We start from the raw sequence: 19,192 nt of genomic DNA on the forward strand, positions 1-19,192 counted from the left end.
AGTGTCAACAACTTTCCTCAAAACACCACAGAAAATCACAGCAACTGCTCTGCCCGTGACCGCAGGAAACTGCAGAGCTGTGGACACAGCTCAGCACATCATGGGAACCAGACTCCCCTCCATGGGTTCTATTTACACTCTTCATTGCGTCAGATCAAGATTCGGATTAAATTCAGATTCTTTACATCCAAACATACAGTGAAATGCTTCATATGTGTTAACAACCAACACATCCGAGGGAGAGCTTGAGGCAGCCGTGCAAGTGTATTCCGGCCCCAACATAGTGTTCCCACAACTTTCCTCTCAGCTTTGACTGTGTCTAATGTATCTCCCTTAACCTTCTTTCCAGTGACAGAACTGGAGCGTCACATCGTCCCTAAACACTGACGGCAAACTCTGGCATCTCCATAAGACCATGAGGCCTCGGAGCAGAATTAGGCCATTCAAACCATCGGTAATGGCTGATTTGTTACTCCTCTCAAACCATTCTCCTGCCTTCTCCCAATAATCTTTGATGCCCTGACTAATCAAGAACCTATCAACTTCTGCTTTGAATATACTCATTGACTTGGCTTCCACAGCCGTCTTTGTGAATGAATTCCACAAATTCAACACCCTCTGGCTAAAGAAATTCCTTCTCATCTCTGTTCGAATGGGACATCCTTGTATTCTGAAGCTATCTGTGTCCTCAGGTCCTAGACTCCCCCACTGTAGGAAACATCCTCTCCACATCCACTCTGTCTGTGCCCTCTGGTCCTCGACTCCCCCACTATAGGAACCATCCTCTCCACATTCACTCTATCTGTGTCCTCTGGTCCTAGACTCCCCCACTATAGGAAACATCCTCTCCACATCCACTCTATCTGTGTCCTCTGGTCCTAGACTTCCCCACTATAGGAAACATCCTCTCCACATCCACTCTATCTGTGTCCTCTGGTCCTAGACTCCCCCGCTATAGGAACCATCCTCTCCACATCCACTCTATCAGTGCCCTCTGGTCCGAGACTCCCCCACTATAGGGAACATCCTCTCCACATCCACTCTATCTGTGGTCCTAGACTCCCCCACTATAGGAACCATCCTCTCCACATCCACTCTATCTGTGTCCTCTGGTCCTAGACTCCCCCACTATAGGAACCATCCTCTCCACATCCACTCTATCTGTGTCCTCTGGTCCTAGACTCCCCCACTACAGGAAACATCCTCTCCACATCCACTCTATCAGTGCCCTCTGGTCCGAGACTCTCCCACTATAGGGAACATCCTCTCCACATCCACTCTATCTGTGCCCTCTGGTCCGAGACTCCCCCACTATAGGGAACATCCTCTCCACATCCACTCTATCTGTGCCCTCTGGTCCTAGACTCCCCCACTATAGGAACCATCCTCTCCACATCCACTCTATCTGTGTCCTCTGGTCCTAGACTCCCCCACTATAGGAAACATCCTCTCCACATCCACTCTATCTGTGTCCTCTGGTCCTAGACTCCCCCACTACAGGAAACATCCTCTCCACATCCACTCTATCAGTGCCCTCTGGTCCGAGACTCCCCCACTATAGGGAACATCCTCTCCACATCCACTCTATCTGTGCCCTCTGGTCCTAGACTCCCTCACTATAGGGAACATCCTCTCCACATCCACTCTATCAGTGCCCTCTGGTCCTAGACTCCCTCACTATAGGAAACATCCTCCCCACATCCACTCTATCTGTGTCCTCTGGTCCTAGACTCCCCCACTATAGGAAACATCCTCTCCACATCCACTCTATCTGTGCCCTCTGGTCCTAGACTCCCCCACTATAGGAAACATCCTCTCCTCATCAGCTCTATCTAGGTATATCAATATTCAGTAGGTTTGTAAGAGATGCTCCCTCATTTTTCTAAAGTTCAGTGAGTTCAAGCCCAGAGCCATCAAATCTCCTCATACATTAACCATTTCATTCCTGGGATCATTCTCACGAGCCTCCCCTCGCTCATGGTCATGTACCTGAGCCTCCCCTCCTTGGACATCTCGTGCGGGGGGTTGTCACACAGCAGTTTGCTTGATTTGGCATCCAGAAGGTAAATGTAGATGCTCTCCTGCAGAGGGTGGGCAGATTAGAAGAGATCAGTAACATCACATCAACTTCATCAGCAATTTCACTCCCTCCTAGGCCCTGTCAGCAGACAATAAGGCTGTTCAGTCCCTCGTATCTGCTCTGCCCGTTCGACCACCCTCTCCCACCCTGCACTATTCCACCTTGCAGCTTCCCTGATTGTGGGTACTTCACGAATTCGAGACCCCTGAAGTCTTTCTTGACCACCCTCCCAGTCAGCACACCCCAGGTCACCGTGTCTCGCTGCAGGACTCCCTCCCTCTCTCCCCACCGTGTCCAACACTGATCACCTTCCCCCCATATTCCCTGGTCAACGATAGAACATTACAGCACAGTACAGGCATTTGGCCCACAATGTTGTGCTGAGCTTTTAACCTATTCCAAGATCAACCTAACCCTTCCCTCCCACATAGCCCTCCATTTTTCTTTCCTCCATGTGCCTTTCTATAAGATTTTTAAATGCCCCTAATGTATCTGCCTCCATCACCACTCCTAAATACCTCAGACATCCCCACCAATCCACCCGCTATAGTTTTCTCCAATCACCTTATTTACCCTTGAATTTCCACCCTGGGAGAAAGTCTCTGGCTGTCCAGTCTATGCCTCTTGTACACCTCTATCAGGTCAACTCCCACCTCCCTCGGTCCTGAACTCACTCAGCAATGTTCTCTGATCCAGGCAGCACCCTGGTAAATCCCCTCTGCACCCTCTCTAAAGCTTCCACATCCGTCCTATAATGAGGTGACTTACTTGTTCGTTTGTTTATTTACTTGTCCGTTCATTCATTCAGAGATACAATGCGGAACAGACCCTTCTGGCTCTTTGAACCGCACCGCCCAGCAACCCACTGATTTAACCCTCGCCCAATCACGGGACAATTTGCAGTGACCAAGTAACCTATCAGCCCATATGTCTTTGGACTGTGGGAGGAAACCCATTCACACCCAGGAAGGAATGTACAAACTTCCTTGCAGAGAATGCTGGAATTAAACTCCAAACTCCAGAATACCCTGGGCCTTTATAGGGTCGCGCTAACTGCTACACTACCACGTCCAGAAGTTCATAGAGTTTAGAACCCTCAGACCAAGGAATTCTCTCTGCTCTTTTATTACATGGAGTGGTTTAGCAAAGCAGTTTTTGATTGAGCTTATTCACCTAGAAGCTGTGCCATTGGCAAACCAGCCAAATCACCCATCCCTAACTGCCCCCTGAGAAGGTGGAGGTAAAGTGCTTTCTCAAACCACAGAATGCTGGAGGAATTCAGCAGGTCAGGCAGCATCTAAGGAGGGGAATGAGGAGTTGGCATTGCAGGCCAAAACCCCTGATCAGGACTACATCCTACTAATCTGCATGCTTTTGGAATGTGGTAGGCAACTGAGTGCCCAGGGGAAACCCACATGGGGAGAACATATAAACTCCTTACAGGCAGCCACGGGAATTGAACCCGGGTCACTGGAGTTGTAATACCGCTGCACCAACCCGCTACGCAACCATGCCACCTCTCATTCTGAGTGATGATGCTTCCACGGTGCTGTTCAGGACCATGTTCCAGATTTAGACCCAGTGGTGGTGAAAGAATGGTAACAAAACGCCATCAGACATAGGAGCAGAATGAGGCCATTCAGCCCATTGAGCCTGTTCCACCATTCTCTCATGGCTGATTTATTATCCCTCTCGACCCCATTCTCTTTCCTTTGCCCCTAAACCTTTGATGCCATGAAGAATCAAGAATCTATTAATCTCCGCTTTAAATATTCCCAATGACTTGGCCTCCACAGCCGTCTGTGGCAGTGAATTCCACAGATTCACCACCCTCAGGCTAAAGAAACTCCTCCTCATCTCTGCTCTAAATGGATGTTTCCTCTGGTCCTAGACTCACCCACTGTAGGAAATGTCCTCTCTACATCCACTCTATCTAGGCCTTTCAATATTCGATAGGTTTCAATGAGATCCCTCCTCATGCACGCTGGAGTTTTCTTCTAAATTCCAGTGTGTCCAGGCTAAGAGCCATCAAACGCTGCTCATACTTTAACCCTCTCATTCCCAGGATCATTCTCATGAACCTCCTCTGGACCCTCGCCAACATATCTTTTACATCAGCTGTACTGGTGTGGGTAGATGGAGCTCGTCAGCCTGGGAAGGCAGTCCATCTAAGAGAGGGAAAACTCTGATTTCAAACCTCCGCTGCCTTGCGGCCATACCCACTCATGGGAAAGGCTTCGGGAGTAAACCCTGAGGACAAATCCGGAGCTGGAGTCCCTAAGGCAGTCCGACGTTGCCTTCAACCTCGTTCTGGCAACTCCTGTGACGACACTGGTGCCAAGTTGTATCGGCCCTTGCCCCTCCTTTGGACAACATTGGTGTCGTGGAGAGGGGAGACTGGCTGTGTGGGCAACTGCTGGTCTCCCATACAACCTTGTCCAGGCCTGTGCCCCGGAAACCATTCCAGGTGCAGATCCATGGTCTCGCGAGACTAACGGATGCCACCACTGGTGTGGGATGTGGGTGGGTGGAACTACAGAGGGTGAAAAACCTTATAGAACATAGAACAGTACAGCACAGAAACAAGTCCTTCAGCCCACAATGATGAACCAATTAACTTAGTAATCAGATGGACAACTAATCTTTTCTGTCTTCACAATGTCCGTATCCTTCCATTTTCCTCACAACCATGTGCCTATTTAAACGTCTCCTAGAAGTCTCTAATGTTTCTGCCTCTACCCCCACCCCAGGCAGCGTATTCCAGGCACTCACCCCTCTCTGTGTAGAGAACTTGCCCCTCACATCTCCTGTACGTGTTCCCCCTCTGGCCTTAAATTCAAGCCCTCTCTTATTCAACTTATCTGTGCCTCTTATAATTGTATAAACTTCCATCAGGTCTTCCCTCAGCCTCTGGCACTCTGTTTGTTCCCTCACTCCATACAGCTCACACTCTCTAATCCAGGCTGCACCCTCCACATCCTTCTTATAGTTGGATGACCCACAATGCATGCAACACTCCAGATGCAGCCTAACTGGAGTTTAATAAACAACACAAACTACTGGAGGAATTCAGCGGGTCAAACAGCTTCTACAGAAAGGAATAAACGGTCGATGTTTCGGGATGAGGTGCTCACTCAGGAAGGCGGAAGACGCCAGAATGAAAAAGAATAAAAAGGTGGGGGAAGGGAAGGAGGATAGTTAGAAGGTGATAGGGCTGAAGAAGTGGAATCTGGCAGGAGAGGACGGTGGACCATAGGAGCAAGGGGAGGAGGTGATAGGCAGGTGAGAAGAGGTAAGAAGCTAGAGTGTGGAATAGAAAAAGAGGGGAAGGGGAGGGAAATTTTTTAAGCTGCAACATAACTTCCAACTGAAAGGAGGGAGTTACAAATTTGGAACTTACCACTTTGGGGAGGACCGTTGACAGGGCATCGCTGATGACAGCTCGTAGAGAGATAGTATCGATGACTGAGGCAAGATGAAGAAGAGATTCCTGAAAGATAAAAGAGAGGATAAATCAATGTTTAACTTTTGACATTACAACACAGAACTGCAGTGATTTTATATGTTGCGCTATACTGCTGCCACAAAAATAACAAATTTCATGACGTGTGTGAGTGATGAAAAACCTGATTCTGATCTGGGTCTCTACTGTGGACTGAGAGTGGGAAGGGGACAGGGAGAGGGGAATCATGGTCGGGAAAGGGGAAGGGAGAGGCGGGGGAACGAGAAGCACCGGAGAGACATTCTGTAATGATCAATAAACCAGTTGCTTGGAATTAAATTAGCTTGCCTGGTGTATCAGGGCTGAGTGTGACTGCACCCACACCACCCCCTGCCCACTTCTGGCACTCCTTCTCTGACACCTGTCCTAAATCCCTCCAACGGCACTCGACCATCGCCATTCCCAACATCCTTTGCTTCTGCCAAGTTTACAAACTCACTCTCTGCTCCGTGTTGAGAAATACAGTACTTGCAGAAGTTTTAGGTACCCTACCTATACATACAGTGCCTATAAAAATTATTCACCCTCTGCCCCCTTGGAAGTTTTCATGCTTTACTGTTTTACAACATTAATTTGGCTTTTTTGACACTGATCAACAGAGAAAACTCCTTTGTGACAAAGTGAAAACAGATCTCTACAAAGTGATCTAAATGAATTAAAACGATAAAAGAACAAAATAATTGATTGCATAAGTTTTCACCCCCTTCAAGTCAGTATTTAGTAGATGCACCTTTGGCAGCAATTCCAGCCTTGAGTCTGTGTGGATAGGTCTCTATCAGCATTGCACATCTGGATACTGCAATTTTTCCCCATTCTTCTATATAAAACTGCTCAAGCTCTGTCAAGGGGATTGATTGCGAGTGAACAGCCGTTTTCAAACCCAGCCACAAATTCTCGATTGGATCGAGGTCTGGACTCTGACTTGGCCACTCCAGGTCATTAACTTTGTTGTTTTGAAGCCATTCCTGTGTAACTTTGGCTTTATGCTTGGGGTCTTGCTGGAAAAGAAACCCTTCTCTCAAGTCACAGCCCTCTTGCAGACTGCAACAGGTTTTCTTCCAGGATTTCCCTGTATTTTGCTGCATTCATTTTACCCTCTACCTTCACAAGCCTTCCAGGGCCTGCTGCAGTGAAGCATCCCCACAGCACGATGCAGCCACCACCGTGTTTCACGGTAGAGATGGTGTGTTTTTGATGATGTGCAGTGCTTGGTTTAAGCAAACATAGCATTTAGTTTGATGGCCAAAAAGATCAATTTTGATTTCATCAGACCATAGGCCCTTCTTCCAGCTGACTTCAGAGACTCGGCTAGAGTTTGTCTTCTGGCGAGCTCTAGCCGAGGTTTTTTTTCAACTGTGTCTTCCTCTTTGCCACTTTCCCATAAAGCTGCGACTGGTGAAGCACCCGGGCAACAGTTGTTGTATGCGCAGTCTCTCCCATCTCAGCCACTGAAGCTGGTAACTCCTCCAAGAGTTGTCATGCGTCTGTTGGTGGCCTCCCTCACTAGTCCATCCCTCCCTCCTGCATGGTCACTCAGTTTTTGAGGGTGGTCTGTCCTAGGCAGATTTACAGCTGTGCCATATTCTTTCACATTTCTTGATAATTGACTTAACTGTACTCCAAGGGACATTGGAGATTGCAACTTGGAAATATTCTTCTATCCATCTCCGGACTTGTGTTTTTCAATGACCTTTTTGTGGAGCTGACTGGATTCCTTTGTCTTCATGGTGCAGTTTTTGCCAGGATACTGACTCACTGCAGTTGGACCTTCCAGATACAGGTGCATTTTTGCTACAATCGAGTCACCTTGACTGCACCCAGCTCTCCATTTAATTAATTCTGTGACTTCTAAAACTAATTGGCTGCATCAGTGCTGATTTGGTGTGACATATTAAAGGGGCTGAATACCTAAGCAATCAATTATTTTGTGTATTGTATTTGTAATTAACTTAGATCACTTTGTAGAGACCTGTTTGCATCTGGACACTGTTGACCAGTGTCAAAAAAAGCCAAATTAAATCCATTGTGAATTAAAGTTGTAAAACAATAAAACATGAAAATTTCCAAGGGGGGGGTGAATACTTTTAACAGGCACTGTATATGTGTCTAAGACTTTTGCACAGTATTGTATGTTTCTCTGTGTTTGTCGAATGTCTTGCCACCACTGTGGCCTTGAACGTGGCAGAACTTTGATTACTGCTCTGGGAGTACACCCACACAGTGTGACACTACTGGGGGAATATGAGGCTTCGTTGAACATGGGGTGGGACTCGTGAAGAGTGGTGACAAGTGATGAGTGGTTCTGGTTCACTGGATTGAGATGGCCCACTTACTGCGCTATTTCATATCAGTGGAAAGGGTATAACAGTAGAGTGTTTGGGGTGGGGGAATTGAGGGTAGTTTTTTGGGGCTTCAACACATACTGGCCAGAAACTACACTGCTGACTGAGTGGGAGTTGCGCTGCTGTGAGAGGGGCCTGCATTAGATAAGTATTTTGATGCTCACTCTGTTCTGTCCCATTAAGCAGTTTTTTTAGTTCTAAGCAGATAATCGGTATTTATGTCTCTCTGTGTCATCGAGACAAATCCGAAAACCTATTGTTTGATCGAAACACCGGCAGACCTAAAGCTCCCTCTGTGCTGTGCCATGAGACAAATTAGTCAACGATATCAATAAAAACAAAAAAATGCAAAAACATCCACCAGAGTCAAGCACCATCTGTGGAGAGAGAAACAGTCTGCCGTGACTGCTGAAGTGAACCCGCACAGAGGCTGTAGCTGGGAGATATAAAAGGTCTTTAATCCCGTGTTGCCCTGGATTTCCAGCATCTGCAGAATCTCTCGTGCTTAGATCTTTTTGGAGGATCCATTTCTCCTGTCTTCAAACAATGTTTTACACTTTAAAGCACAAAGACAACAAGAAAAAAAATCATTTACTACAGCTTCAATGCACATAATTATTTTCTGGATGACATCACGATTGGGGATGTAGTGGACAGTGAGGAAGACAACCAGAGTTTGCAATGGGAACTGGTGCAACTGGAACATCGGGCTGAAGATTGGCAGATGGAATTTAATGCAGACAAGTGTGAGGTGTTGCACTTTGGGTGGACAAACTAGGGTAGGTCTTACACAGTGAACATTTGGGCACCGAGGAGTGTGGTAGAATGAAGGGGTCTGGGAATACAGGTCCATAATTCATTGGAAGTGGCATCACAAGTAGATAGGGTCATAAGAAAGCTTTTGGCACATTGGCTTTCATAGATCAAAGTACAGAGTACAGGAGTTGGGATGTTATGTTGAATTGTACAAGACGTTGGTGAGGTCTAATATGAAGTATTGAGTGCAGTTTTGGTCACCTACCTACAGGAAAGATGTAAGTAAGATTGAAAGAGCCCAGAGAAAATTTACAAGGATGTTGCCGGGTCTGGAAGACCTGAGTTATAAGGAAAGATTGAGTAGGTTAGGACTTAATTCCTAGAACATTGAAGATTGAGGGGAGATTTAATGGAGGTATACAAAATTATGAGGGTAGAGATAGGGTAAATGCAAGCAGGCTTTTTCCACTGAGGTTGGGTGGGACTACAAATAGAGGTCATGGATTAAGCGTGAAAGGTGAAAAGTTTAAGAGGAACTTGATGGGAAACTTCTTCACTCAGAGGGATGTGAGAGTGTGCAACAAACCGCCAGCACAGGTGGTGCATGCGAGCTTGATTTCAATGTTTAAGAGAAGTTTGGATAGTTAACATGGATTGTACAGGTATGGAGGGCTAGTCCTGGTGCAGGTCAATGGGAGTAGGCAGTTTAAACAGCTCAGCTTGGACGATGGGCTGAAGAGCCTATTTCTGTGTTGTATTTTTCTATGACTCCATGCACATCCAAACATGCACTGAAAAGTGTCACTTGTGTCAAATCCAGTCAGTGAGGATGTGCTGTCGGCAGCGGCAAGTGTCGCCTACGTAGCATGCCCACAACTTACCAACTCAAACCAGTACACCTTTGGAATGTGGGAGGAAACTGGAGCGCCCAGAGGAAACCCACGTGCCGATGGTGAGGAAGTACAATGCTGGAATTGAGCTCCAATGCCCTGAGCTGCAACAGCATCATGCTAACCCCTATGCTACCGTGGCGCCCCAAACAATGGCATCAGAAACATGGCGATACTCGTGGTCTGCCCCCATACTACCCTCACTGATTTGATGCATACGAGGTATTTCACTATGTTATTTCAATATACAAGTGACAAATAAAGTTAAAATTTAATCTTTTAACTCTTTAAAAATCTGGAGCAACAATCCATTGGAGAAAGCCAGTGGGCTGAGCAGCAACTGTACAGAAAGGAACCGTTGAAGCTTTAGCTTAAAACTTTGCAGCAGGGCATTGGTGATCATGGGTAAATGCAACATAGAATGAGCTGCCACCCTTATCACATGACCTCCAGTTCTAGTCTCACCCAACCTCAGTGGAAAAAGCCCCTGCCTGCCTTTACCCCATCTATACACCTCATAACGTTGTACACCTATCTCAAATCTCCCCTCATTCTCCTGCACTCTGGGGAATAAAGTTCCAACCTCTTCAACCATTCCCTATAACTCAGGTCCTCAAATGTAGGCAACATACTTGTAAATTTTCTCTGCACTCTCAATCTTATTGACATCTTTCCTGTAGGTTACAGGCTTGTGTCATTAGAGTTGTGACACAGCTCTCTGAAGATAGAACTAGTCAGAAAACCACTGAAACCACTTTTTATAATAAACACGAGAACATCTGCGGATGCTGGAAATGTTGAGCAACACACACAAAATGCTGGAGGAACTCAGTAGGTCAGGCAGCATCTATGGAAATGAATAAACAGTTAATTTTTGTAATGCTATTTACATTGTAAATGAATGCTGGTATTTAAAAATTAGTACATATTTTATTCCACATCCATCCTTTAACCTGTAACTTTATTTTTATATACTTCTTTATTTTTTAATAATTGTTAAATGTTGTTTGTTGTTGCATGTCATGCCCTGACCAACACACCACAGCAAATTCCTAATACATGTAAATGTATACAGCGAATAAAGTTGATCCTTGAATATTAAATGACAAAACTGACCTGTCTTGAAGTGTGCATTATTTATTATTTAGAGATACAGTACGGAACAGGCCCTCCCAGCCCTTCGAGCCATGACATCCAGCAACCCACTGATTTAACCTTAGCCTAATCACAGGACAATCTACAATGACCAATTAACCTACTAACCAAAATAGCTTTGGACTGTGGGAGGAAACCCACGCACACACAGGAAATACGTGCAAACTTTCTTACAGACAATACTGGAATTGAACTGTGAACTCCGATTCCCTGAGCTGTAATAGTGTCGCGCTAACTGGTTCTTCAAGGAGTGGTGAGTGTGTGAAAAGCCCTTCCAGGTGTGGTGGTAGAGGCAGATACACGAGAGGCATTTAAGAAACTCTGATAGAAAAATGGAGGCCATGTGGGAGGGAAGGGTTAGGTTGATCTTGGAGTAGGTTAAAAAAAGAAGGCCGAAGGGCTTGTACTGTACTGTGCTGAACTGTTCTTATGTTCTCATTTTTAATGAATACGCATTATCAAGATAGTTTCATAATTCCAGAATAAACTCCAACACAGTCAACATGCTGGTCTACAAACCTTAGAACTGTGTAAGAGAGAGACAGAAGCACTGGTCCCTCTGAGCTGCACAGGTGCACGGCCGCACAGTAACTACAATGCTCCCGCGCACATAGCATTCGCAGCCACGCAGCTGGACACAGTTAGAAGCAGTTTACAAAATGTGAAAGATCTTCTTTGTTAACCTGTATTTGATTCTACCCTTCAATTAACAAAGAAGATCAAAAGTATGTGATTTTTCAATTTTCATTCTCAGTTTGCATATTACAAAAAGGCATTTAAAGAGTTGTGCAGTTTTCAGGTCATGTAAAAGTTTCCTGCTCAGAGTCAATGGTTGGTCTGCACAGATCTAAAATTAGAGGGAATGTTGGACAGAAGATAGCTTTGCTGATAACACCCGAAGAGCTATCATCGATATTAGCATCCCCTCAGTGACAATCAGCAAAGATACACCTCAAGGATACTTGCTTAGTCCACTGCTCTGCTCTCTCTACACTCATGGCTAGTCAAAGCTCAAACCATCTGTAAATTTGACGATGACACCATTGTTGCTGGTAGAATCTCAGATGGCAACAGCAAGGCATACAGGCCTGAGATCAATTGGCTGGTTGTGTCATGTCACAGCAACGACCTTGAGAGATCAAGGACTTCAGAACGGGGAGGTTGAGGGTACGAACACCAGTCTTCATCAATGGATCAGCAGTGGAAAGGATGACCAGCTCCAGTGTGTCAAAATATCTGAAGATCTATCCTGGGCCCGATATACTGATGCAACTATGGAGGAGCCACATCAGCGGCTACACTTCATTAAGAGCTTGAGGAGATTTGCAATGTCACCAAAGACTCTTGCAAATTTCTATAGAGGTACCGTGGTGAGCATCACCGCCTGCACAGGATCAGAAGAGACTGTAGAGGATTGCAGACTCAGCCAAGTATATCACGGGCACAACCCTCCCCACAATCAAGGACCTCTACAAGCGCTGGTGCAGCATCAATCATCAAGGCCGCTCAGTCTAAGGGACACGCCCTCTTCCCAATAATACCACTGGGGGCGTAGTAACAGGAGTCTGAAGAGATACACGCAATGCTTTAGAAACAGCTTCTTCCCCTCAGTCATCAGATTTCTGAATGGACATTGAACCCATGAACAACAGCTCGTTTTCCTTTTTTATTGCACTATTTACTTACTCTATAATTAGAGTAGTGTGAAGTCTTCACACTGTTAAACAACCAAATTCACATCAGATAAGACTATGATAATAAATCTGATTCAGATTGTCTGTGGGAGAGAAGGACTGGAACTGGAATTGGTTTATTACTGTCACACATAAAGTACAATGAAAAATTTTTTGCATACTGTTCATACAGATCAAATTATTACAACAGAGCATCGAGTTAGTACAAGGATATAGACCAGTACAGCACAGGAGAGGCCCTTCAGCCCACAATGTTATGCTGAACCAATTAAGGTAATAATCAACTGCCAACTAAACTAATCTCTTCTGCCTACACAATGTTCATGTCATTCCATTTTCCTATCTAAACGGCTTTAAAAAATCTCTAATGTTAAAGCCTCTACCACCACCCCTGGTGATGCATTCCACCCACCCCTCTCTGTAAAACAACGCCCCCCACATCCTCTTTGAAATTACCCCCTCTTACCTTAAATGCACGCCCCCTGGTATTAACCCTGGGAAAACGATTCTGTCTCTCTACACTATCTGTGCCTCTCATGACACTATAGATCTTCCATCAGCCTCTGTCACTCCAAAGGAGGCCAGCGCCCCCCACGCCTTCTTAACTACCCTAGCAACTTGCGCAGCAACTTTGAGGGATCTGCGAATGTTCAACATTCAAAGTTCAAAGTAAATTTGTTATCAAAGTACATATGTGTCACCATATACAGCCCTGAGATACATTTTCTTGTGGGCATGCACAGTAAGTCCACAATAGGACAATAACCATAACAGAATCAATGGACCACACCCACCTGAGCATTGAAACAGTGTGAAAAACACAACAAACTGCAAATGCAAACAGAAAGAAATAATAATAATAATAATAAATTATTTAATTAATAATAATAAATCCTTGAAAGTGAGCCCATAGGTGACGGGAACACTTTGACGATCTGGCAAGTGAAGTTGGGTGAAGTTATCCCCTCTGGTTCAAGAGCCTGAGGGTTGAGGGGTAAGAACTGTTCCTGAACCTGGTGTTGTGGACCCTGAGGCTCCTGTACCTTCTTCCCGATGGCAGCAACAAGGAGAGCATCCCCAGGTGGTGAGAGTCCCTGATCATGGTGACGCTGCTTTCCTGCGACAGCGTTCCGTGTAGATGTGCTCAACAGTGGGAAGGGCTTTTCAGGTGTTGTACTGGGCCGTTTCCACTCCTTTTTGTAGGATTTTCTATTCGAGGACACCGGCGTTTCCATAGCAATGTGTGATGCAGCTATTCAATCATAAATCTATAGAAGTTTGGCAAAGTTTTAGATGTCATGCTGAATCTTCACAAACTCCAACAGAAGTAGAGGTGCTGCTGTGCTTTCTTTGTAATTGCGCTATAGTGACGGCCCAGGACGGGTCCTTTGAAATGTTAACACCGAGGATTTTAAAGTTGCTAGCCCTCTCCATCTCTGATCCTCTGATAAACACTGCCTCATAGACCTCTAGTTTCCTCCTCCTGAGGTCAATAATCAGCTCCTTGGTCTTGCTGACATTGAGTGTGAGGTTGTTGTTGTGGCATCACTCAGCCAGATTTACAATCTCCCTCCTCTATGCAGATTCAGCACCACCTTCAATTCAGCCAATGACAGTAGTGTCATCAGCAAAATTGAATATGGCATTGGACCTGTACTTAGCCATATAGTCATAGGTTTAAAGCAAGTAAAGCAGGGGACTAATCACACAGCTTTGTGGAGGAGATCATGGAGGAGATGTTGTTGCTAATCCAAACTGACTGGGTTCGGCAAGTGAGGAAATCGAGGATCCAATTGCACATGGCAGTATTGAGGCCAAGGGCTTGAGGTTTTTTGATTAGTTTTGAGGGGATGATGGTATTGAATGCCAAGCTGTGGTCAATAAAGAGCATCCCGATGTATGCATCTCTACTGTCCAGATGTCCCAGCATTGAGTAAAGAGCCAATGAGATGGCAGCTGCAGTGGACCTGTTGCCCCAGTAGGCAAATTGGAGCAGATCAAAGTCACTTCTCAGGCAAGAGTTTCACCACCAACCTCTCAAAGCACTTCATCACGGTGGATGCAAGTGCTACTGGACAATAGTCATTAAGGCAGGTTACCACATTCTTCTTAAACAGCAGTATAATTGAAGCCTGCTTAAACAGGTGGGTACCTCACACTGCAGAAGCAAGAGGTTAAAGATCTCAGTGAACACTCCAGCCAGTTGATCAGCTTAGGTCTCTAGTACCTGGCCAGGTAAAACCGTCTGGACCGGTTACTTTTTGTGGGTTCACCCTCCTGAAGGCTGCTTGCATGTTGGCATCAGAGACTGAAATCACAGAGTCATCGGAGGCTGTAGGAGTTCATGACAATTCCTCCATGTTTTGATGGTCAAAGTGAGCATAGAAGGCATTGAGCTCATGTGGAAGTGAGCCATGTTGTCTTCCATGTCGCCTGATTTTACTCTATAAAAGGTGTAGTACTCAAGCCCTGTCACAATTGTCAGGTATCCTTTGTCAATTCACGTTTAGTCCCGAATTGCCACTTTGTCTGTGAGATGGCTTTCTGGAGATCATACCTGGACCTCTCGTGACTTTCTTGGTCATTGGACTTCAATGTCCCTGACCTGGCCCTCAGAAGATTTCAGATCTCATGGTTCATCCAGGGCTTCTAGTTAGGGAAGTCTTTGAATGATTTTGTAGGGACACATTCATCTACAACTGTTTTTATGAAGTTCGTGACAACAGTGGCGTACTCATTCAGATCCACAGATGAGTTCTTCAACACAGCCCAATCCACCAACTCGAAACAATCTCATAACCATCCTCTGCCTCCTGTGACCACCTCTTTGTTATCCTAATTCTGGAGCCTTGCCCTTTAGCCTCTGCCTGTATGCAGGTCGGAGAAGGACACCCAAGTGATCAGTCTTACTGAACTGCAGTGTGGGCTTGCAACAGTAGGCATGCCTTATCTTAGTAGTGCTGTGGTCTAGCGTGTTGGGACCTCTGGTGCTACAGGTTTTATGCTGATGCTAATTGAGGAGGGAACATGAACTCCAAGATTACTCTATTCCTCCACACTGCTGATTGTGCCATTAACATATCACTCTGCTTTCAAATTTGACCTTCCAAAGTGAATCACTTCACATGTTTCCATATTGAACTCCATCTGCCACTTCTCAGCTCAGTTCTACATGCTGTCAATGTCACAATGCAACCTACGACAACCTCCTGCACTATCCACAACACCACTTGTCTTTGTTTCATCTGCAAACTGATTTACTAACCCACCCTTCCAGTCCCTCATCCAAGTCTTCAGTGAAAACATCCTTCCAGTGCTTGAGTTTGACCTTTGTCCATTGGGATTCTGGCCTTTCCTCCTCACTTGAAGTCCTCGACATTGTTTACATGTTCCCTATGGATTTAATATTGTACATTGTCTGTTCTTGCCTCTCTGTTAATTTCAGCCCTAAGCTTCACAGTCTGAAAGTCCAACATAAAACATTGAACAGTACTGAATAGGCCCTTCAGCCCACAATGTTGTGTTGATCCAATTAAATTAGTAATCAAGTGGGCAACCTAACTAATCCTTTCCCTACACAATGTCCATATCCTTCCATTTTCCTCACATTGTTGCATCTATCTCAACACCTCTGAAAAGTCCCTAATGTATCTGCCTCCACCACCACCCCAGGCAGCACACTCCAGGCACCCACCCCTCTCAGTGTAAAAAACTTCCTCCTTACATCTCCTTTAAAATTACCCCCCTCAACTTAGATGCACACCCTCAGGTATTAGACATTTCAAACCTGGAAAAGATATTGTCTGTCTCAATGGAACAACAACAGAATGCAGAACAAAGGCAGACAATAAGGCGCAAGGTCACACCAAAGTGTATTTTGAAGTCAAAAGTACATCTTATTCCACTCAGGAAGCTTTCAATAGTCAGATAATAGTAGGATAGAAGCTGTCCTTGAGCCTGGTGGTACGTGATTTCAGGCTTCTGTGTGTTCTGCCTGATGGGAGGGGAAGAAGATAAAAAATGACCAGATGCACACGCCACCAGCCTCAAGGACAGTTTCTACCACACTGTTGTCAGACTCAGGTCCTGCAGCAACAGTTTTAGGAACAGGTTATACTCTCTGATTAAAGATTCTGATTCTATTACCCCTCAACCAGAGGGGATAACTTCACTCACACCATCACTGAACTGTTCCCACAACCTGTGGACCCACTTTCAAGGACTCTTCATCTCGTGTTCTCAATATTTATTGGTTATTATTATTAATATTATTTGTATTTGCATAGCTTATGTTCTTTGCACATTTTTTTATCCACCTTGTTGATGTGGTTTTTCATTGATTTTACTGTAATTCTTTTTATTTACTGTGAATGCCTGCAAGAAGATGAATTACAGGGTTGTTCATTGGCTATATTTAAGAGGAAGTTAGATATGGCCCTTGAGGCTAAAGGGATCGGGGGTATGGAGAGAAAGCAGGAACAGGGTTCTGAGTTGGATGATCAGCCATGATCATACTGAATGGCGATGCAGGCTCGAAGGGCCGAATGGCCTACTCCTGCACCTACTTTCTATATTTCTATGTGACATATAATAAATTTACTTTGAATGGTCACCTGGCACAATAAGATGTTAAGATTGGATTGGATCTTTCATTATTGACTGTTTTACTGATGCAGTGAGAAGTGTAGACAGAGTCCACGGAAGGGAGGCTGGTTTCTGTGATGTGCTGAGTTGTGTCCATAACACTCTGCAGTTTCTTGTGGTCACAGGCAGAGCGGTTGGTGTACCAAACCATGATGCATCCAGATGGGACACTTTCTATGGTGCATTGATAAAAACTGGTGATGGACAAAGGGGACATGACAATTATCTTTAGCCTCTAGAAGATGTTGGTGGATTCTGATGTTTTTAATCCAAGGTTCTTTTAGAAGTTAAGAAAGAGGCATAAAACCTATTGCTTCACATTTAAACCAATAATTGAACAAAGAGAATGGGAATGTAGTGTCGCAAGAGTCTAGTAGCTAAGAAAAAAGAACAGAGAAAGACTAAAGAGATGGCAAAGCAATGTGTTCAGCTTTTCTCACACCCCACAGAGAAGTGGCATTTCATTCAAATTTGTAGATAAGAGTTAACCAATCAGACAACCCTTATTCAAATTCGTAGTTAACCAATTAGACAATCCTCATTCAAATAATGCAATACCGATAGCTTCCAGAAAGTGACTGAATTGTAACCATGAGGGGACATACCGAACGATTGTATATTCATACTGTGACCAAGAGGAAATATACCAAATACCGGTAGTTACATGTAGATAGGTATATATATAAAACGCAAGCAGGCACAAATTGTTAAACCGCACAGAAAATAACAATTGTACAGTCTAATCCAACAAAATCGATGCTGTCCTGAGCACTGTGTGCCTGTGTGGTGAGCCGTGGAGCTTTGGGTTCCAAGGTTTCTAGAGCACCTGTTTTGTTAATTGCTGTCTTAACTAGAGTCGGTAAGCCCTTGTGCTTTCTGTTTAATCTTGTCAAGTTAACTGTAACTGCCATGGGTTTTCAACCTACTGTGATTATTTTAAATCAGACCCTTAATTAGTGCTCATCACGGGGTCATTGTGTGTGTGTCTCAAGAACGATTCGTCACGTGGTGTCACTCAGACAAGTTGGAGTTCTGATGAATAAATTCTTGTTTCTGTCACTACATGGGAGTCTGTCATTTCTCGGCACCTGGCTTCAGTCATCTGTCAGAGTATACCATGACAAGATGCAGTGGTGGGCTTTCTTGGCCGTGGTATCCACGTGGTTGGACCTGGACAGCCAATGGGTAATGTTCACTCCCAGAAACCTGAAGCTCTCATCCCTCTAAACCTCAACACTATTGATATAGACAGGAGAATGTTCACCCAACCCCCAACACCTCACCTGAAGTCAATGAGCAGCACTGTAAAACACAGGGAAAGTCAATGACATGGGATTTGTCCAACATCCGGTAATGCTCTTCCACCCCGCTCCTTCACCATTCCCCATCCCCTTTTCCCTCTCCCACCCATCACCTCCCTCCAGTGCTCCTCTCCCTTTTTATCTTTCTTTTATGGCCTTCTGACCTCTTCTATCAGACTCCCCCTTCCCTAGCACTGTATCAACATCCCAGCTCTTTACTCATCCCTCCCCCTTCCAGTTTCACCTATCACCCTGTGTTTCTCTCTCTCCTCCCTCACCTTTTACACCTCAGCAACTTTTACACTTTTACACCCAGCCCTGCCAAAGGGTCTCGGTCTGAAACGTGGACTGCACTCTTTTCCATAGATGTTGCCTGGCCTGCTGAGTTCCTTCAGCATTTTGTGTGTGTTGACATGGGAATCAAAATGGCTTAATGAGGGCAGTCCAGCCTCATGTTAAACTTCATGTTCTGTGCACTGAAGCAGAACTTAAATCGAAGTATTGAGCACTGAAGTTGGGATGTTATGTTGAAGTTGCATAAGACGTTGGTAAGGCTAAATGTGGAGTATTGTGTGCAGTTCTGGTCACCTACTTACAGGAAAGATATTAATCAGATTGAAAGAGTGCAGAGAAAATTTACAAGGATGTTGCTGGGACTTGAATACCTGAGTCATAGGGAAAGGTTGAATAGGTGAGGATTTCAATCCCTGGAACAAAGGAGAATGAGGGGAGATTTGATGGAGATACACAAAATTATAAGGGGTTTTGGACCAATTGAAAAAAATGGGCAAAAAAGTGGCAGATGGAATACAATGTTGGGAAATGTAT

The 19,192-nt window shown here is 45.0% G+C and overlaps 1 protein-coding gene across 4 annotated transcripts in view; it reads right to left on the minus strand.

The window, feature by feature from the left end:
- pde2a (phosphodiesterase 2A) overlaps positions 1-19,192 on the minus strand; it is a 303,048-nt gene that overhangs the window by 163,485 nt on the left and 120,371 nt on the right. For all 4 annotated transcript variants that reach the window (XM_073044332.1, XM_073044333.1, XM_073044334.1 and 1 more), the window contains exons 2-3: positions 5,481-5,570; positions 1,990-2,081 (exon numbers count right to left, since the gene is read on the minus strand). In XM_073044332.1, coding sequence (XP_072900433.1) covers positions 1,990-2,081; positions 5,481-5,509 — 121 coding nt within the window. In that variant the 5' untranslated portion in view covers positions 5,510-5,570. The remainder of the gene's footprint in view (positions 1-1,989; positions 2,082-5,480; positions 5,571-19,192) is intronic.

Source organism: Hemitrygon akajei, chromosome 4 (genome assembly GCF_048418815.1).
Source record: "Hemitrygon akajei chromosome 4, sHemAka1.3, whole genome shotgun sequence".
In the NCBI taxonomy this organism is placed as follows: domain Eukaryota; kingdom Metazoa; phylum Chordata; class Chondrichthyes; order Myliobatiformes; family Dasyatidae; genus Hemitrygon; species Hemitrygon akajei.